This window comes from Nicotiana tomentosiformis, chromosome 3 (genome assembly GCF_000390325.3).
Source record: "Nicotiana tomentosiformis chromosome 3, ASM39032v3, whole genome shotgun sequence".
NCBI lineage: Eukaryota > Viridiplantae > Streptophyta > Magnoliopsida > Solanales > Solanaceae > Nicotiana > Nicotiana tomentosiformis.
The window spans coordinates 100,075,006-100,097,066 of record NC_090814.1 but is presented as its reverse complement, the minus strand read 5'-3'; the positions used below and the strand labels follow the sequence as shown (position 1 = coordinate 100,097,066).

Below are 22,061 nucleotides of genomic sequence, written 5' to 3'. Positions count from 1 at the left end.
ATGAAAAATAAATGAAGTGAAGACTCTAACAATAAGTATCGTTGGGTGTCAATAATCCTATTTATATCATGTATTGCATGTAGTAGTATTTGTCAGTTTAGTTCGTATTTCTCAAGAGTTAGATTTAAATCATGAAAACAAGATTTCTTAAGGAGTGTACATTTTTCGGTATGTCATCATTAGATATATCATCTAAAATGTTTTGTTGTTCTTACTATATTAGATTGATGTACAAACATGTAAAATCGTAGATACATTTCTATGTTGTCCGGTCCCTATTGCATAGACATAAGAGTTTGTTAGAACAACAAAACTCAACCTACAAAAAAAGTATTTAATTTTTGAACTGCAAATTTGAAATCATGAGTACTGAACTAGAAGTTAACAGAACACGAAATCATAGTTCTCAACATCTATTGGATGTTTATCTATAGTACAACGCAATTCAATTTCAAGTATTCCACCACACATATCTATAGATTTGATGATTAAGTCTTGATTTATGGCCAATATTACTGTCTCCTCTAAGTAGAGGACCACATAGCATTTTTCAGCCTTTCCTAGCTAGCTCTCAATATTTTCTTGGATAAATCAATGCAATTAGTTACAAAATCTGTTTTAACCAAGTCTTCATCTTACATTACAAATCATAATCTGAAATGGCTAAATTTACTAGGTAAGATGCATATTTTTTCTTCAATCTGGTCTGTTTATTCTGGTTAAGCCACTTATAGAGAGGAGAAAAAATAGATACAAATACCACCCCACTACAAAGGGTCGGAGAGGAAGGGTTACAAGGGATTATGGATATATGTGGAAAATTCATACCTTGATCGTCTTTTTAAGTTCTTAATATTTTGAAAGTTGTCACTTTTCCATATTTTTATGAACGATATGCGATGTTAATATTTTAGATGGCTTATAAGAGCAAGCTAATGAACGTTACGTAAGATAACCTTTGTATACGGTGAAAATCGGCATCAGAAGATGAGTGAATTAGTAAACAACATGTGTCAAAGATGACCGATCAGCAGTGATTAGACCATTTTCACATCGGATACAAGCCTATGTCCGGAAAAGATTTTGATACCGGATACAAATCTGTGGCCGGATAAGAAGCAATTCAAGATATGACCGTTACAGACAGAAGACTTTAATAGCCTTTTTGGCCAAGCTTCTCCAATCATAAAGGTATTTTTTTCAAAGAAAAGTGCTTTTGTTTCAAAGTTGAAGTATTTTGCCAAGTTTTTGGAAGAAGAAAAAGTGCTTTTGAAGAGAAGCAAAAGCAATTTTGGAGAATCAGAAAAAAGTAGCTTCTCTCCAAAAGCATTTTTGATAAAAATACACTTAGAAACAGTTTTTAAAAGTTTGGCCAAACACTAATTGCTGCTCAGAAGTGCTTTTCAAATTAATTAGTCAAACACAAACTACTTCTCACCAAAAGTACTTTTGAGAAAAGCAATTTTGAGAAAAAATACTTCTCAAAATAAGCTGATTTTTGTAGCTTGGCCAAACAGACTATAGGATTCCTCCCGTCTTTATTAACCTTATTATGATTATTACTTTTTATTATCTTTTATCATAGCATTGATATTGATAATAAATGGGGCGTAATAGCTCTAGTATAAATAGAGGCTTACATTCTATTGTAAACATCAAGAAATACTGATAGCAAAAGACTAGTATTCTTTCTCTCAAGCTTTACACAAGTATTGCCGAGATTTTCTAATTATTCTTGATTCCAGTGGGAACATTCTGAAGCTTAGGCTTGTCTTTTCTTCAATTCTCTTTATTTTAATCGCTTTATTCTTTATTACTTTATTTATCAGATCAATTTAATCCACGTGTCTATAAACCACTATACAAATTCAATTATACTGTTTTTACGGGGAAACAGTTTGGCACCAACCATGGGGCATAGACAATTGTGGTGTTATTTTGATTTGTTCATCTTATTCTAATGTGCTTTAAAGGTTTTTTTCAGTTTTAAGCATACTCAAGTTATGGCATTTAATGATATCAACAACTCGCTCAATATTGGAATAAACTACAACGACGAGCCCGTGGACAATCTCCATGAAACCAACATGATGGTTCAACTAGTGAAACCCGTCTCGATGGGAATGAGTCAACTCCTAATTGGGTGGAAAGAAAGATTCGACATGAGAGGTGTCCTACCCCTAATAATATAGATGGTGAGCCGGTGGTTGTTACTGAGAAGATGTTGAGAGCACAATAACGAAAAATTATGTACGATTTCTCAAGACAAGACCGAATAATGTTTGAGCTTCAACAAGCAATACCGGGGGCTTCAAATAATTCAAATGGTGGAATTCGAGTCCCTCCCAGTGTCCCTATAAATCAAACGGTACTGAGAACCGGTAACATCACTTGGTGAAGTTCAGAAGAAACAACAATCAAGCAGGTGGTGCCGATAGTAGATCTGAAAATGAAAATAACGCAAACGATTCTTTCAAATCTGAACTCATGAGGTTTATGAGGGAAACAAATGCTCGAATGGATCAAAATGCTAAAGAATTTCATGATCGGATAGATTAGATTTCGGGAGCACCTCCGACCCTAAAGGGCCAGACTCAAAGAAGTATATACAGTTACCGTTGAAACCCAATGCAGCTCCGGAGTTGATTCCAAAGAGATTTAAGATACCGAATATTCCAAAATATGATGGAACATCGGATCCGCATGAGCACAGCACAACCTACACCACAACTGTGAAGGAAAATGATTTGGCTATGAGATCGAATAAGTTTTACTAAAGAAATTTGGCGAAACCCTAAAAAAAGGGGATTTAACATGGTATTCACTTTTACCTGAATACTCAATTGATTCTTTTGAAATGCTTGCAGATTCTTTCATCAAAACCCACGCTGGAACGAGGAAAGTTCAAGTTAGGAAAGCAAATATTTTTAGAATTACTCAAGGAGACTCATAGTTATTGCGAGAGTTCGTGATAAGGTTCCAAAGAGAACGCATGTTGTTGCCAACGGTACCGGATGAATGGGCAGCAGAAGCATTTGCCAAGGGTCTTAATCCCTAAATCTTTGATGCCTCAAGGAAGTTGAATGAGCGATTGTTAGAATTTCAACCAACAACTTGGGCAGGTGTTCATAACAGGTACGAGTCAAAGATTCGCATAAAAGATGATCAGGTAATTAAATAGACATCTTCTACGACCCGGAATCAAGGTCAATTGAACTTTGATTGGAGACATTCCAGACATCGGTTTGAACCATACCCGTCAGGATCTTGTGCTGACATGAGGTAGGGGAGTACCCGAAGCGAGTCACCAGAAAGTAACTTCAATGAAAGACAATAATGTCTACAAATGTTGGGGACTGTTGCATTAGAGAAGCAGAAACCGATATAATAAGTACCGGAAGCATCTGAAGATGGCTTCGGCACAATCCGTACAGGATACCAGAGATAGCCCAAACTGGCTCTAAAATAAAGAAAGGAACTGGGGAATGCGAGATAAAGGACTAGGGACTACCAGGTCAGCCTCGAGAAAAAAGAAATGGAAGAAATCAGAATCAAGAATCAGCTAGACCCAATAAATGTCAGCCCGGTCCCAATTCTCTTGCAATGATTTTTTGTTCATTTCCTATAAACTATCGTATATACAAAATTGTAAATACTTATGTACTGTCAAGGAATGGAACGAGGCAAAACTTGCACTTTCTAAAAATATTCTTGTATACATTTGAAAATTTGAATGAACAAAATCATTCTTAATATTTGCTCATACTTAGAAGTAAAAAAGGATTACAAATCCGAACATTTGTGCCCGGATGAACATGAGACGTCCTCTTCATAAGCACTGTAAACACAAGGGCCATCTCTTATGAAGCTATTCAATCAAATGGCTAAAGGTCGGATGTCTTGTTTTTCGATTATAAAGTTAACTGGAAGCATTAAATTTTCGGACCTTATCAAAACCAGAAGTATAAAATTCATGGTCATTAATATCCTCGGTCTCAAAGGCTGGGAGGTTAGAAAAGATTTTGGGTGCAGCTTAAAACCCAAGAGTGAAAAACTCAAAAGTTCTAGGTGAGTACTAAAAATTCGAGATAAAATTTTTTGTGGTACCCCTTCAGCGCCAATCAATCATCGACGTAAGAATAATAAGTGGTGGAGTTGTCATCTGAATCCCTAAGTTCTGCACTCTTTTTTTCTTCGCCCGATTTTTGTCCCTAATTAGTTTTTCCGACAAGATTTTTAATGAGGCAGTAACGAGGATGGAAAACTTCCACTTCCCGGTCACATCACGGTGAGTAACCGAAAAGTGGGGGGACTATCTATATATGGTAAAAACCGGTCTCAGAAGATGAGTAAATTAGGAAGCAACGCATGTCAAGGATGACCAATCAACAGTGATTCAACCATATTCACATCGGATATAAATCTATGACCGGATAAGATATTAATACCAGATACAAATCTGTGGTCGGATAAGAAACAGTTCAAGATATGACCGTTACAGAAGACCCTAAGATTCCTCCCGTCTTTGTTAGCCTTTATTAGGCTTTATTACCTTTTATTACCTTTTTATTATCTTTTATTGTAGCATTAATATTTGTAATCAATGGGGCATAATAGTATAAATAGATGCTTACATTCTATTGTAAAACATTAAGAAATATTGATAGCAAAAGACTAGTATTCTTTCTCTCAAACTTTACATAAGTATTGCCGAGATTTTCTAATTATTCTTGATTCCGGTGAGAATATTCTGAAGCTTAGGTTTGTCTTTTCTTCAATTTTCTTTATTTTAATCATTTTGTTCTTCATTACTTTATTTTAACGGATCAATTTAAAAAATCATGTTAAATTTCTTAGATTCTTATTTTAATAGTACGAGAAAAACACATCTTAGTTATCATTATAGAAGTTTGAGCAAAATAATACACATACATGTATTTAGGTTTTTTAGTATAAACACGGTATGTGAGCCTAATCAACAAGTGGAAGGTTCTCTAAACTAACTTTCTAGCATGGCATTTAATAAAGGTACTTCTTTCACTCATCAAAATGGAAAAACACGCCGTCTAAAGACTATAGAGATAAGTCATTGATAAAAGCTAATGTTTCTAAATGTAGTGTTACAGATTTAAAATTGATACTCTATTCTCCTACTTATTACTATCCGGAGGAAAAGCTTATTTTGGCCAAGTTTCTAGAAAACTATAGATAACTATTATTTTTCCCCGCTGAGATGCATAGCTCTTACTAGTAATATAATTAGTATTATTATTGTCCATTTTTTATCTTTAGATCTTTGTTATTATATGTTGTGTATTATTTTTTTTTTTTTTGTTGTTATTGTTGGTTGATTCTTTTTCACTGTTCCTTGAGTTGAGGGTTTATCAAAAATAGTCTCTCCACCTTCATAACCTTCATAAGGTGGGGTAAGGTATGCATATAAATTACCTTTTCCAGACCCTACTTGTGGAATTACACTGGATTTATTATTGTTGTTGGTCGAGAAGCATAGACCTGTGAACAGTAAGAGCGAAATATAGTAGAAGAGAAGCCTTTAATGGATTGTTCTCACTCCAAATTATTTGTGGTGTAAGGTGAAATTGCAACCATTAAACTTCAATATATTCCCTCTTATAAACTATATATATATTTGACTTGCACGACTTATTCATAGTTTTTAATAAAAAATTCTCATATTTCAATAGTATAATACTTGTAGTTCTTCTAATTTTATATTCCAGGTACGATTGACCAAATTCTCCTGCAAAACAGAAACGAAATTGGAACACGCTATCAGAAAGACACTTGAATGAGTATTAGTACCAAAAGTTGGGAATTTAGGAGGGAGTCTGGAGGAAGGAGAAAAGAAGTTTCGAAGCTAATTAAAAAGGTTATTAGTCGTTGGTCAAACATTGGGGTCTATTACGTCCGCACATACCTTTTGGAAATTGGAAAAGTGCAAAGTTTTAGCTACTAATTAAGGCAATTCGCATTAATCACAAGGGAGGCAATTAGCATGAGTTCTCAGAATTCTTCCAAGTAGTAGTAAAGCTGTTCCTTCTAGATTTACGTTGACTAGTCTAATTAGAATAAAATTTAATAGTATGATTCTCTTGCCATAACCTGAATTACCAATGACTTTGCGTAATCGGTTACTTTGCAACTGGCCTAAATTAAAACTCAAAAAAAGAAAAGAGAAGCCAAATATGTCCCTGGCTCTATATATCCCTTTGTGTTCTTTCCCCATTAAATAGGGCCTCCAAACCAGAAAAATAAAATGACAACCAGGTCTTTCCTCCTGTTTACTATTTGAAGAAAAAAGTTTTGAAAATTAAAAAGACAAAAGCAATGAAAGAAAGGTCAATGCTTCAATAAAATTCAACGCAGACCAAATGATGAGAACTCAAATAAGGGGGAGCCAACTGCCAAGGGCGCCAACCTTTGATTTATAAATTGGTCCAAAAGCCACGCTAAAAAAGCCAATTACAATAACAGCTAGCCTTGCATAAAACGTAGCCATCTTCGACTCTTCTCCTTCGTTGGAGAGTTAATTTCATTTCCATTCTCTCACACATTACTCTGATCCAAAGTTCTTTTGAGCAATGGCGTTTCCAGATAGCTCGACTCGAAAATCTTTGATCCCCAGTTTTCTTTACAGGGGACGTTCTTCTAATCTCACTACTTTGGATCATCATGGCAAAATAGATAGCTCATCTCAGCCGTCCATTTTTCCGTCATCATCAACCAAGAATTTCTTGGTTGCGGCACCAAAGGAGGGTTCGGGTTCAGGGTATAAAGTAGAAATGTATACACCGGCGTTTTACGCTGCCAGTACAATCGGTGGTATTCTGAGCTGCGGTCTTACTCACACGGCTGTCACCCCTCTCGATCTTGTCAAGTGCAACATGCAGGTATTTCCTTTTATTTTCTAACCTTCAATAATTAAAGTTCTAACACAATAAGTCACTTATTAATCTTTATAATAAATATAAATAACTTGAAAACAATAGTAAGTTACCTGCTATAATATGTAAATCTTTCATATATTGTTAGTATATATAATCTAAATGGAGTACTTATTAACCTTACATTTTATGTTATGTACATCGATAATGTAAAGAATTACATCAAGTCTAATATAAACCTGAAAAATATAGTACTAGCTTTAGACTCTTAACCTTATCGTTGAAAAAAACGATCATGAAAAGCTGATGCTTAGACTTGCATTAAATTGACTTGTTTGATTTTGTCAGATTGATCCTGCAAAGTACAAGAGCATTTCCTCTGGTTTCGGAGTTCTGCTTAAAGAGCAGGGTATTAGAGGTTTCTTTAGGGGTTGGGCACCTACTTTACTTGGTTACAGCGCACAGGGAGCATGCAAATATGGATTGTACGAATATTTCAAGAAGTACTACTCAGACGTTGCTGGCCCTGAGAATGCCGTCAAGTACAAGACTTTGATATATCTAGCTGGTTCTGCTTCTGCTGAAGTTATTGCTGATGTTGCACTCTGCCCATTTGAGGCTGTCAAAGTTCGTGTCCAAACTCAACCTGGTTTTGCCAGAGGCTTGTCTGATGGACTTCCCAAATTTGTCAAAGCTGAAGGCGCTGCTGGGTATATGCTTGTTCTATTATATAACTTCTTGTTAATTTTTTTGTTGTGGGGTTTGATCAATATTGAGTGCCTTTGAATTTTTCTTACAGGCTTTATAAGGGGATTGTTCCTCTCTGGGGACGACAAATTCCATGTAAGCATACATATATATATATATATATGTTCTCTGAATTTTCCATCAATTATGGTTTTAATTAGTTTTCCTATTTATTGGAAAAACAATCTGTATAACTTTAATAAACATTAGTAATTGGTAACCTAGTAAAAGTGGTAACTGACTTACTATCATAGGATAATAGTGTAAATAAATATATCTCAAATTCTTAACCTTATATTGGTTGAAGTGCGTGGCATCTGTTTGCTCTTTATTGAATGTTCCATTGCTGTGGAAAATGGAAACTGCATAGGTTGACTGAGTCCAACATGGGTTATTTTACAGACACGATGATGAAGTTTGCATCATTTGAAACCATAGTGGAACAACTCTATAAACATGTCATTCCGACACCAAAAGACCAGTGCAGCAATACTACACAGCTTGGTGTGAGTTTTGCTGGTGGATATTTGGCTGGTATTCTCTGCGCTGTTGTATCACACCCTGCTGATAACCTAGTTTCTTTCCTCAATAATGCCAAGGGAGCAACTGTTGGCGATGTGAGCATACATTAAACTGAATCCTCTATACTAATATTTTGTTGCAATATGCCTAACAATTTTTCCCTTTTGTCAGGCTGTGAATAAGCTAGGCCTATGGGGTATCTGTACTCGTGGTCTTCCCCTTCGTATATTCATGATTGGCACACTCACTGGAGCACAATGGGGAATCTATGATTCTTTCAAAGTTTTCGTTGGCCTGTAGGCTTCTTCTTCCTTATCTTTCATTTGCTATTGTTGAATCAAGCAAGAGATAATCTTGTGATGTAGTATTTATAATATCTTGAACTGATGCTTAGATTCCTCACCTTGCAGGCCAACCACCGGTGGTGTGGCTCCTCCTGCCCACAAGTGAACCTGATATCTTCTTGTTTTCCTCTAGTACTAGAAAGATATAAGGTAGTATTAGTTTTGCATTCTTTCAATGTGTGCAGTTACATCCCTATCTTTTGGAGGATACATCATCCTCGGCATCATTGGACTTGAAGTACCACCTTAGTCTGTAACCACGATTTTTGGACTTTAAATAATGTCAAATTTATAATGAGAAATATGTTGCTTCTCCACTTCACAATTATCATGGTTCTCATGTGATGAGATGATATTCCTTATCTCGATTCATTATACATTGTGTATCCAACACCACAAACGAAAGACCTTCACGAAAAACCAGCAACCAGATGATAAGAGTATACACAATATTTTTCAAGGCAAACACGACAACTGTTTTTATTGGATCAAGCTATTTCCTTACACTTAACAGCTTTTCCTGCAACTGATAATACATTCTACTGGAAAAAATACATGACTTCCGCTAACAAAATTCTAGGTATCATCCTCGCCAATGTTTAATGGATATATGGTATCAAAGACGATCCTTGCAAAGACATGTCGAACTTCCTGTAGGCTACCCAAAGCTAACAACTCATAGTCTATCTTGCTACCTTGCTTAGCTACAAATCCCTTCTCCTTTCCCATTCTAACGCATTGGAAAACCTTGCACGTTCTTAAATACAGTGCTAGTGGAATAAATACCTACAAAAGAATGAAAAAGGAGAGATTAACTTGCCTCTTTCCTTTGGCAGATAATATCAACTTTCTTTTAGTTTATAGCTGTATGCCAAAAATATGAAGAGACATTCAATACAAGGTCAAACAACCAGGACAGGAAAGAAAGGTCTAGTCTCGAAGAATAGCAAATCAAGAACGAAAGAATATTAGGGAAATCAGCTTACTAGATCTGAGTACGGCGCTTTAGGGTAGTTGGTCATTGCTCGTGAGACAAAATACTCATCTGTCATATTAGTTAATGCCCTTTGAACAGAAGTTGCCAGTTCCACAACTTCCTCTTTCAAAGCTGCCAAGTCCAGATCCTGAGACTCCAACTCATGAAAGCTTCCATCATGTTGTGTGGAGATCCTTTTAGCTATACTTAAAGCTTCTGACAGATCGCCTCCGTTATGGATACCAAGGCCAAATGCTGCAACCACCAAAGGGTCCCTTGGCTGATCTGAGATTGCTTTATGGAAAGCCAAAATTGCAACCCTAGAACATAAAGAATTCAGATAAGCTTGGCTAATTGATCCAACAAGGACATTAGCTTCTTAGCATTTTGATGCACTTTGAATTTGAAAAGAGGATTCTGCATCTACATTTTTGGGAACAAAACTGAAAGAGAAAAATGTGTATGAAAAACTTTTTGGCATGTTAACATACACCTTCACCCAATTACTCACATTCTTTTAGAATTATTAGTTCTTCGGCTAGGAATCATGAATGACAGAGAGAATATATGCACATAACTAGGCAGACTTCAGTTGCAATTACTGATCAAAGAAAAAGTGCAGATTGTGCAGCTCCAATCACTTGAAATTATAGGTATGTAAAGCAAGATGAGTTAGCTCCAAACATACAATAGAATTTGTCACTTTGAGGCCAACAAATGCGCCAGATTTCTCAGTAAGATTGTTCACTTGCATGTTCTCAATTACAACAATGACAACAACTACACCTTAGACCCAAACAAGTAGGTCTCGCCTTATACAAATCCTCACTAACCATGTTTCTCCATTTAAATTCATCTCAGGCAAACATCATACAAAACAAAAAAAAGTAAAAGTAAAAAGCACTAAAAGTTCTCTATATTTGCTAAGGGCATAAGAATCTCTAATAAGGCTAAAAAACTCCAAGAAAGCATAGGTCTTAGCAGTAAACATACTAACATTATTAAAACATATTATAAAAAAATCTGTACTTGCACATTTTCAATTACTTGCCAAAAATATTGTTTGCTTGCATTTATCTGACTGAGAAATCTGTTGAAAGAATTACACTGAAGAACCCGAGGGTTTGCTATTCTATCATATATGGAACATTTGCACATTTGGACCAGTAAACAAGCCCAGTCAAACTGACTGGGAGAATCGCGTAGGACATTTTAGATATTAAAAAGTTAAGAGCAGCAACTTCTGTCAAAATTATTTTTTTAGGGGTGCATAGATTTTTTGATGAAGTCAAACATCACACACAAACATATTTGATTTGTCATTTAGGTTCCCATTTCTATCTAGTATTTACAATGGTCCTTTATATACATATATGAGAATTTTGTTCTTCAGTTTTCCTTTCAGTCTAGTAATACCTTTAACAGTCCTTTAACCAACTTTTTAGAGGAAAGGTCCTGGTGCCAGACACAAGAGAATTATCATGCAGAAATAGGAATAATACTACGCAATCCAGTGAATATCCCATAAACTGAAAATGAAATTGATTCATAGAACAACTTACAAACCATCTTACTTGCTGAAGCCTGTGCAAAGAATCTTACCATAAGCTACTGTGGCATGGCCTATCAGGGGCCAGTAACTTATCGAGGTTGGAAAACAGAGACTGCAAAGGAAGCAGAAACAAGTTAATCATTATAGCTTTGACTTCTTACTCATCAAACCAAAATCAACATAAAATGGGTTCAAGAGATGAGATATGCAAAATTTCTAGCATGTCAAAACTTGCATTTGACAACTAAAGGAGATATGTGACGATTATATTCATGGTATTAAAACGGTCCATCAACAAAAAGATAGGGAATCAGAATAGAATCCGCATTTGGATGTTGGTAATTGATGATTGCACAAATAGGATGCTAGAGAAACCATGATTTATCTTCATTGTAGTATAGGCCATCTAATACAAAAGAAAAAAATAAAAATAAGCAGGACCACATGTATATTCTAAGAATGCACATGCACTAGATTTGGTATTGCTGTCTTAAAAATTACTTAATAATCACGCATAACAATGTAATCTTTATGGCACATTAAGACAATCATGAGCAACTCTTTGCTAAATTTAAAAATTATTGCTTCTTCAGCCAGTGCTATTCTCAAATTCATTATTTGCATTTACAAGAGCATTGATTCTAATGAAAATGGTCCCAGTATGAGATCAACAACCTAATGATTCTCCTTTAGATCAACACCAATTTAATTGCAAACCGACAAAAACTGTAGTTTCTTGTTTTCTTTTCTCTTATTGGCTGCTTTAGGAGAATTTGAGTCTGTGATCATCAGATTTTCATTGAATGTTATGGTCCAAAATCCACCATGTCACGGCGTTAATCACTTTTTAGCCAATAATGCAGCTATGACTAAGCATAATAACTTATAACCACCTATGTTTCCCATCACCTCAAGGCCAATATGTACTACTTTTTGAGGGGAAAATTTTTTCACCCCCATGTACCTTATCGAGGACAAGAGTCTGGTGGACCCAAAAAAGAAGAAATGAAACACCTAGCATTCCGAGCAAGATTTATACAAAAGAATTACCAAAAGCATGTTAGACCTCTTATCGCGTCTTCTAAAACCGTAACGAACAAAATATGCTGCCTGCAAATTAAGCTATATCAGAAATAATTAAGTTAACCATAAGGTGCAACAGAGATTCAGAATACATTAACCTGAACTGGCAAAAGTATTTCTAGAAGACCAAATTTCCACAACAATCTTAGTGAAGCCTCAGCAGAGCCATAAGCTAACATGTAATTCATTTCCATGAGGAGCCTTCCCTGAAAAAAATAAAACCGAATAGAACATTTTGAAGTAGTTTTAGTGCTTTGATTAATCAAAATAATAGGTCTAGTGCTTTGTTGGTAGACCAACATACATAAGGTATCCATATAAACATTACACGCAAAAATATACAACACACACACACACACACATATATATATATATATATATATAGAGAGAGAGAGAGAGAGAGATGTTCTCCAAGTACCCTATCAAGCCTCAGGACTGAAGATGATAAGTTTTTGATAGAAAGAGCTGTCTCCCTTCCAAATCGAAATCCTAGTCTGGCAGCAATTCTAATTGCACGAAGGATTCGAGCTGCAAAAGTAAAGTAAAGATATTTTTGTTACATAACAAATATAAGTTAAACAACTACAATAAAGCGATGAAGTTGCTTTAGAAGAAAGAAAAAGAGCAAAGAAGTTGGCAATTTTAAGCACTCTTGTGTATAGTAAATAGAGAGAGCAAGTCATTCAAGCAAGATTATACACAAAAGCCGCTAAATGCCCGAACAGATACAGAGGACTTAACTATCTATCATTTAAGAGTCAAACTTCACTAAAGGAACGGGGAATGAAAGGGAACTCACCACAATCCTCTATGAGTGAGAAACTAGCAGGACCGATTGTTCGTACCTGTAGCACAAGTGATCAGATCAGAATGGAGAGGAGTTAGGGTAACAATTAGACCTCATCAAAGTTTATATGCACACTTTAGCTTTCCTGATATCATCCACTCCTCCCATGTAATCATAGACGAATTTTGAATAAGGGTCAAACATCAACCTGAGCAACAACAAAGAGGATAATTTACAATCGCCAGTAGACAATATGAGGTTTCAGGAGTTTTTAGATAAAGTTTAAAAGTCTACTGAAACATCTCCAACCCATAATAAACTACGTATAAAAACCAAAAAATTCAGTACAGCACAACATTAATGGAAGTGGTTGGCCAATGTGGGACAATGATAAATGCAAAGTCAAGAAGGTACTAGGATCAGATATGCAACCCATTTATTGTAAAATCTCTATGCAAACAATTTCTCCATCGAAAGTGGTCCTTCTCATCACAGTCAACTGGCTTCTCAAAAGATAAACTCAAGCCCCTCTCAGACCTTATTCCTGAGGTGTGAAAGCTTGAAACCTAATTAATAAAAATAAGATATGTGTCATAAGCAAATAATATTAATTTGGAGAGCGCATAATGATCTTTGCATCTAGATTGGAGAAAAGTGAAAAAGATCATGGCAAACCTCCACAACTTCATTATCAACATGCACATGGCAGATCGGAAACCGTCTTCCAACTATCTCACAACGTGAAAATGTTCTCCTCACCTGCAAATACAATTGATAATAATAATAGGCCGTTAAGGTCAAATGTATATTTGCCACGGCCACGGATATAAATTATTCATGTATTTTCAATATATAGAAATAAGATTTTAAAATAAAACATGAATAATAATAATATCTTACTAATTAAAAAAAATAACATGAACAATGATATCCTATTCTCACATTTTTCTAACAAATATTGCAAGAAGAAGAATACTTGGAAAAGGAGAAAAGAAGAAGCTAGAAGACAAAAAAGGAAGAAAGACACTTTGGCCAATATAACTCTCATATTGGCCAAAACATCTTGAAAGATTTCCAGCTCTGAAGAAAAGTGTCATCTTTGGTCAATATATCATGTGCGGAATGGGAGAGAGAAGCCACATTGGCCAATATAGATTCCATATTGATATATCTCATTTTGGCCAAAGTGGGAAGTAACCAAGACCCATTTGTTGCTATAAATAACAAGCTCACTTTGTAAAAGAATCAAGTCTTTTTGGCAAAACACAAGAACTAGTCTCGGTCTCTTTCTTGGCTTTTTCTTGTAGCAGAAATATTTCTTTATTCTTTTAAATATTTTTAGTCTTTTAAATTCCTACTTCGCTTTTCTTACTTCATAGTTCATACTGGAGTTAATAACATTTACCTCAGTTATAATACAAGCTTGATCTGAAATTTCCATATTGTGCTGGAATGGTTGTTTTTATTTAAGTTTAAATATTACATCTATCTATAAGTTATTCTTATATTAATTTTGTAATTTTCACGTAAGCAAACAAAATATATGATAACTAATGGGTAGTGGATTGAGAATAATTTTTATTAATCTACCATTCCAAGCCTGTAATCTTGCTTACTTCCGTTTTAATTCCCATGGAGGAATTGTTGCAGAAAAAATTATTGATTTATAGTAAAAATAATTGCAAGAGGTTTACTAGCTTTCAACACAATTCTGGATAGAAAATTATTTTGGTTTAATCATCAGTAGTAATATATCATATAGTTTACATAGCCTCATGGAGTGTTATTAATTAATTATTTCTTAGTGAGAAAATTATAGTTGTTTTAGCAACAGGCAATTATTCTTAAGAGAAATACAAGTCGAAGTTGAGATTTTATTATAATATTTTTATCAAGTGAATTAAGTGATTCGTAACTCGCGCTATAACACAGCGATGTGTCAATCCCACGTTGAAAGAAAAAGAAAGTTCAGCTTATATTTCTTTTTTAATTGTAAAGTTTCACCTAATATATAATGGCATTGATGTTACCATCGCACGTTACAGGAGAACAAAGTTCAGCTAATAAAACTATTGCCTTCACAATTGTCTCTAATTTGTAATACACCAAAGACAATTTTCCAAGCAGCTGAATACTCAATAAAGATTTAAACATAAAACCATTAAGGTATATTTCCCGTTAAATCAGGCGACGCATCCGAACTTGTGTGTTTTAAATTCCTTCAACTGCCGAGCTGAGATTACACTCTGAGTGGGACAGAATGGAAGGAATGGTTGCGGAGATAATAGTGAGAAAATTAATTAAATAAGCTCCATAACATTATATGAGCTTCACAGCAAGAAGCAAGGACAACGCATAGTAGGAAGGGGCTTTGAAGTTGTTGGGGTAGGTTTTTAGGCAGTAAAGATATCTATAGTGTTACTATCTACTATGAAATCTTGTCGAAGATGATTCACAACAAAATCTACCATGTCCCTAGCACTGCACATGCAGAAGAACGACCAGTACACAATTGAGACCCAAGACTAACCTCTTTAAGTTCAGCTGTAGTTATAATGTCAAAGTCTTTGGGTGTTCGTTTTAAAATAAGATCCCGAACACAGCCCCCCACAAGGTAAACTTCAAATCCTACAAGATAGATGGAAAGAATTTTACATGGAATCGGAATTCTGAGAAGACATTGAACTGATGACACGTGGAAAAGAGAACACTAAGAGATTACTCGCACCCCGTAGAGCTAAAGCATTAGACAACAATTTATCAAGTAAATAGGAAAACTTCACCACAAAATCAATATCTAATAGTTATCCACCATCAGCTGCACGTTATGCTACAATAATTATCCACAATATAATCATTACTAGCTCTAGATGATTGGGCTCCTAACCATCTTACATCTTGAGCAATAAGAATTGAAAGACCAAGAAGCAATTACATATGGAGTATTACATCACTTTTTTTTGGGGGGAATATTATGCCAAGTATTTGGTAGCTGTTAAATGGGGAAACTCTAGGTCTCAGTGGTTGCAGTTCCTCTCTGTTTTTTATTGCTCCATGAGTGCTCCAGGATTCGTTCATCATGTTTTTACTGTAAAGGAGTTTGGAAATTTGGATCTTCAAACAAGCCTTTGTTTAAAGAATAAAGAGAAATCTCTTCACAGGGACTAATTGAAGGTCCCCTGTTTGGGTGTGCGGGTAGCGGATTTCTTTTATGGGGAGCCTGATTCTACTCCTGTGAAGTTACACATCTCTTGTCAATAACCTAGGCAACGAAAAGGGGTATGATATTTCAACTAGAGGAACTACCAGTTGGTTCACCAAACCCTGACCTAGCGTCACATTCCCTAGATCCGAAGGAATCCAATGCACATGGTAGATGATTCATTGCTAAACACAGAAAAATAGGCAACAGGAAAGTTTTTAAATAAAAATAGAAATCAATCCCATCATAGTTATCACCTAAAGCAGCTCGAAAAATTTTAACATAATAATAATCCACGTCCCAAATGGCAAATCCTACATACATTGCATTTCTCTTAAAAGAAGCATGGACCTCAAGTATGTAATCATAAATAAGGAATAAACACCGACACCCTTGAGGAACTCTCAGGCAAAGCTTAAACCCTCCTTTATTCTTGTTTTACACATGTTTATCGCCATAAATATTCACCTTTCACTCTTTGCATTACTGCTGATGACAGTAAAGGACAAAGCAGAGTAACATGAACAATGAAGACTAGTCCCATTCATTACATTTGCCCAAATAGCTAACAAGCAATTAATTTCCATAGCTAGAACAAGTACTACCAACCAATCTTTATAATTTAATAATCCAAAACAAAATTAAACTAAAAACATAAAAGCAACAAATTGTAATCAAGTGCGCATTATTTAGTACCTTTACTTTTGAGACCATTAAGAACAACTCTTGTAGGCTTTGCGATCATCGAACTGCTAATTCCTAATTCCTTGGAATTGAACCTCTTCCATTCTGCTGGTTCTGTAATGCCACTAGGATGTTATCGCCTTTTTTTGAGTTTAATAAGAATTTAAATTTGTCGAAATTCAACTACCTTTGCCACTGTCGGTCTCTTCAATTGCTTCAATTGCTGCGGCACAGCTAATAAATACCTGCAGAAAGAATTAAAGAGTGCTTCAAATGATATTCCAACTCTACAGTAAATAAACGAAAATAGGCATGTGCATTTTCATGAGTAAAGAAAGAACAAAAGAGGCACCTTTCGCATGCCATGAGAGAGGGGAAAATGCGGACGACAAGAAAATGCGAAACCACTGGAAATGGCCATGGTTCGTTCTAAAGCTATGTTTCTGCAACAATGAACTTGGGGTTTTCATAGGGTTTTAGCACAAGAGAAGAAGCGGTGATGATTTTGGAATCGGGTTGGGCTTGGTCTTATTCAAATGAAAAAATGTAATGGTATAACAACCTATTAAGAGAATTGGCATAAAAAAGCCCTAATTTTAGATATTGGCACCCTATAGTCCAATTTTAAGTTTTTCATTCTTTTAATTGGTATATAATAGCCAAATTTATTTTTATTCAAAATCAAAAGTAACGTTCAGCACAACCCCTCTCTCCTTCTTTAACGCTATTCTTCTCTATCTTCCCCAAATTTTATATTTTTTAAATCTCCCAAATCTCTCTATTTTTCTCCGATGAATACTCTCTTATGGTTTGTTCTTAATCTTTTTCTTAACTATTTCACTAAATTAAGAGTTTTTTGTAGAATTTCGACGATAAAATCAGCATTCTTGTCAAGTTGAAAAATGGGTAAAAATTCAACCGCTGAGAAATTAAAATTTAAAGCAACAATGGTCAAATCTTCATCTCTTCATGTTGATTATGACTTTGAATTCGAAGTTACGGTGTTAAAGGGGTCGAATTTATCACATGCAATAGCCGTTCGAAGGACAACCAAAAGAAAAAATGGGTTGATGCAATGTATACAAAAGACAAAGGAAAAAAATCACAAATGCATCTTGTATCAACAAAATATTGTTGTTAAACCCAAAAAGAGAAAGCGCGTTAGCACGGAGGAAGTTCAATGTGATAAACATCTTTTGAAGGTATTTTTTAATCTCAATTGATTTAATGTATTTTATCCGATTTATCCTTTACATAATGTTAGCTATAGTTCTTTTCTTTGTTGGGTGTCGCTTGAAGAATTAGGTCGGGATCGTTTCTACTGCTTAAATAAAGTTATCAGCTAAAGTTGTGATTTCGTGCAAAGCGTATTTGAGCATTAGCATCCTTGCTTAATATATACTTAGATGTTATATGAATATAGAAGTTGAAATAAATGGTTGGGCACCATTTTTTTGCTACCAATTCTTGTTAATTCTTTTGAATTTTCAGTAAGAATAGAAAAATTAGATTTTTCCTTATTAGTACTTGAGTGAATGTTACGCCTTTCGCATAGTTAGCTTCATATCGTGTTTACGTAATGGCTTTAGGTGTTTTAGTTTCATATCGTGGTCTAGGAATTGACAAATAATCAACTTATATTGCCCACCTTGTTCAGAGTGAATTTTAAAACTAAACTTTCCTCTTTTCCTTTCATGTTTAATACAAAACATTTATGTATTGATAGAACCCCCATACTTAACTGTATATTTTTCTTAAATCCTTTTTTATTTAGTATTAGTATCTTTTTTTTTATATTTGAATTCTGTTTAAATGCAGCAGCTTTGAGATTTATGAAAAGGTATTGAATTATTCTTTCTGAAGACGTGTAGTTGCAGAGAATTTAATGATGTTCACTTTCTACATATATGGCTTAGTATAATTAATATTTTTTTAATGTAGAAATGAGATTTTATGTCGCATTGGATACAAAATTATCCACTTTTCGTTGGAGCTCACATATCAATGTTGAGGTTGTTGATGAGTTAAAATTGAAATTGACGGATGAGCATATTCAAATATTTATGAAAAATTATTTCGGCTATTTCCTCGATTTGCCTCCTGTTATTGTTCAGAATCAAATCATACTATTCTTAATGCCAAAGGTTGTTTCGAGATAGTGATCATAAGTTTTACGTCAAGATCAATCATAGTACCCTTGTGTTTTGGGATTAGAGAATTTACAATTATATCTGGTCTAAGGTGTGTTGGTGAATGTCAGAAAGATTTTCCTACGTTTGATGGTGGTGATTATCCGATTCAAAGGGAGTCTCAAATTGTTATACTTGAACAAACTGTTGTGCAAAAAGTTCTTGAGGTGCCAAATTACCCAATGCCAAAACCATCCCCAAGAATAAGACATATTGGAAAATATAAAAAGTCTCCATATATGTCACTTCATTCAGGAGATTGCAGTTATGCAGTACTAGTGCCTAAGCAATATTTTAACCTTAAGCATCCTTTTAACGTTGATATTGGGGTTGAACCTGATCTTGCCTTGCGTTGGGCTTTTGGTCAATTTGTCGATGCGGGGACGTATAAGAAATCCAAGTAAGCTGATTTTTAATATTTAGCTTAAATTTTATTATTTTAATAATTTATTTATTTATTGATATGTATTTTTTTATTTTTCTTGAGTGGGTGCGATCTATAAAAAGGGAAAAGATCGGATTCAGCTTTATGTCTTTGAAGATCATCATTTTGTCAAGAAAGAATGGTTTTATACTTTGAATTACAGTGGTCGAGCTTTGGACGACACAATATGATTTGTGTATTCCTTGTACATTAGATTATATCATTGTATATATGTATATATATGAAGTTAAATCACAATGTATGCTCTGTTATACATGTTAATTTTAAACTAACATGTATAACGCCATGTATATTATATAATGACTTATATAACTAACATGTATAACTCTATGCATATCTGTAATTAATAGTATTGTTGTCGTTTTACAACCATATGTACATCATGAAATTAATTGTGTAACTGACATGTATAATGCTATACATATCATAAACTAACTTGTATATCAGTATGTTCTAGTGATCCCTCACTTAATTGTCTTACTACCGTGGATTATTTGAGTGGTTACACTTTGGATAACTACTGTATGTTTTATGCTTATGGTGAATATCAAGCTTACAAAGTTAATTTTTCTATTTTTGATTTTAAGGAGCTGAGATATCACATGAACTAAATTGATAACATCTCTCCTTGCATTAGGTAATGCGCAGTATGATAGGCTGAATTTGTGGTATAATTGAAGATTATCTGCGTGTCTCCTTATGCCAAAGTAATCACTCTAGAGTCATTCTTTTGTGCGGTTGTATGTTCCGTTGTCTAGTAAAAAATTCTGATATTTTTATCCCATTGTGTACAATACTTATTATATCGATGTCTCCGGAGGGAAGTTTTAGAATCTTGATTTTTTGCTAGTTATGCATGCCCTTATTTGGTGTTTTACTTTGTGATGCATTACAAATTAAAGTTTCTGCAATTTGATACCTATGTTTTCTAGTATTATTTTTTAGATAACTCTATGTATATATGTAACTAATAGTAGTATTGTCATTTATAACCACATATACATCATAAAATTAATTGTATAACTGACTTGAATAATTATATGTATATTAAAACACTCAACAGTATGGATATTGTGTATATCTACATGTATATTAAACACAAAATTTTTTAACTACATGTATGTCTTGTATGTTGATGTATTTCTCATGTATTGACATGTATATTTCTGAAATGTATATCCTGACATGTATATCTAATAGTAAAACACATAACTATATGTTTATATTCATTTATTTCGTGTATATCAAGACATTAATTGTATATCATATAATATTTAACTTGAAACACATCTGTCTTTGCTTACGTACTTAGTTTTTTAAAAAAATATTTACTTGTTATATTTATTGAATGAAATATTTTTTTTTTGTGGCAGCATATTGATGTCATCTTCTACTATATAAGGAAAAAAATAAAGTATGATGCTAACATTCCAAAGTCCTTCACCACAACAAATTTTTCATTTTGTGTTAAGGTAAAATCATTGTATGATCAATTTCTTGCGAGCAATAGGGACTATGATGTCATCCCTAAAGATCATGAAATAGCTGAGTATATGTGAGGCTCATACATGCCTTGCAATGTTCCGTGGCACACCGTCGATCATGTACTAATTCCTATAGGCTTGAGGATGAATGGCATTGAATTTTGGGTTTGTTGACTTTTAAGGATAGGTGCATACACGTGTATGATTCCATCAGTGGAGCGAGACATGATATTAAAATTCGCGAGGCTGTTGAACCATATGCAGTGTTGATTGCTCATTTCTTGGCTAGTACAGGCTTGCTCGTTTCTTATCTAGTACATGCTTTTACAGGAAGAGACATGATATTGATTTGACCAATGAACTCTACAGAGACAGACCACTTGCTAATCCGTTAGCTATTCACATGATTGATGATTTGCCACAACAAGAACACGCGTATGTTAAGTTTCAATCTATTTTATTTCTGAAAATAATAATATATTATAAAAGGGTGTTGAATCCTTCTAACTTCTCTTCACTTTGTTTAGTGATTGTGGTGTATATATGGCATCTTCTTGTCATGACCCGAAATTCTCACCTTCGGACCGTGATGGCGCCTAACATTTCACTTGCTAGGCAAGCCAACGTTAGAATAATATTAACCAAATTTTAAACAATCTTTACATTATTAATAATCAAGGAAACAAAAGCGGAAGCAAAGTTTAAAATATAGTGAAATAATCCATAAATGCAACGGTGTCTAAATACCATCCCAGAATTAGTGTCACAAGTGCACGAGCTTCTAGAATAAATACAAATAAAAGTATAAATAAAATAAAGTTGTCTGGAAATAAGCACACAACTGAAGTAAAATAGAATGGGACTTCAGAACTGTGGACGCCATGCAGTTATACCTCAAGTCTCCTCTGAGTAGCTGAAATCCGAGCAAGTCTATGGTACGCCGCTGGGACCAACTCCAAAATCTGCACAAGAAGTGCAGAATGTAGTATCAGTACAACCGACCCCATGTACTGGTAAGTGCTGAGCCTAACCTCGACGAAGTAGTGACGAGGCTAAGGCGAGTCACTTACATTACTTGTATGCAATATTAGTAACAACAACAATAATAGAAATAAATCAGGTAACTCATTTATAATAATTG

At 34.5% G+C, this 22,061-nt stretch overlaps 2 protein-coding genes and 1 long non-coding RNA gene across 8 annotated transcripts; 2 read left to right on the top strand and 1 right to left on the bottom strand.

Moving 5' to 3' along the window:
* The first annotated feature begins 6,280 nt into the window (after positions 1–6,280).
* On the top strand, positions 6,281–8,846 carry LOC104102047 (mitochondrial phosphate carrier protein 3, mitochondrial-like). The gene is made up of 6 exons (XM_070197336.1): positions 6,281–6,911; positions 7,254–7,615; positions 7,705–7,748; positions 8,055–8,269; positions 8,346–8,470; positions 8,585–8,846. Exons 1-6 carry the CDS (start codon positions 6,603–6,605, stop codon positions 8,622–8,624), a joined length of 1,095 nt encoding a protein of 364 aa, XP_070053437.1. The 5' UTR covers positions 6,281–6,602; the 3' UTR covers positions 8,625–8,846.
* Positions 8,847–8,970: 124 nt separating this feature from the next.
* On the bottom strand, positions 8,971–17,347 carry LOC104102017 (uncharacterized). Of its 5 annotated transcripts, none has more exons than XM_033657609.2 (14): positions 17,155–17,347; positions 16,990–17,047; positions 16,815–16,907; positions 15,447–15,544; positions 13,592–13,675; positions 13,349–13,482; positions 13,052–13,124; positions 12,929–12,974; positions 12,548–12,657; positions 12,228–12,335; positions 12,113–12,156; positions 11,069–11,158; positions 9,505–9,814; positions 8,971–9,304 (listed from the first exon to the last, which is right to left on the bottom strand). In XM_033657609.2, exons 1-14 carry the CDS (start codon positions 17,221–17,223, stop codon positions 9,095–9,097), a joined length of 1,527 nt encoding a protein of 508 aa, XP_033513500.1. In that variant the 5' UTR covers positions 17,224–17,347; the 3' UTR covers positions 8,971–9,094. The 5 variants fall into 5 exon arrangements, with proteins under 5 accessions (XP_033513500.1, XP_009607901.1, XP_009607914.1 ...); XM_009609606.4 differs by having other exon boundaries at positions 16,815–16,916; positions 17,155–17,346; XM_009609619.4 differs by having other exon boundaries at positions 11,097–11,158; positions 12,097–12,156; positions 16,815–16,916; positions 17,155–17,344.
* A 156-nt stretch (positions 17,348–17,503) lies between these two features.
* LOC117278183 (uncharacterized) lies at positions 17,504–21,483 on the top strand. Of its 2 annotated transcripts, none has more exons than XR_011414879.1 (2): positions 17,504–18,004; positions 21,251–21,483. It is a non-coding gene; the product is annotated as an uncharacterized lncRNA (long non-coding RNA). The 2 variants fall into 2 exon arrangements; XR_011414880.1 differs by having other exon boundaries at positions 20,810–21,483.
* The last annotated feature ends 578 nt before the right edge of the window (positions 21,484–22,061 follow it).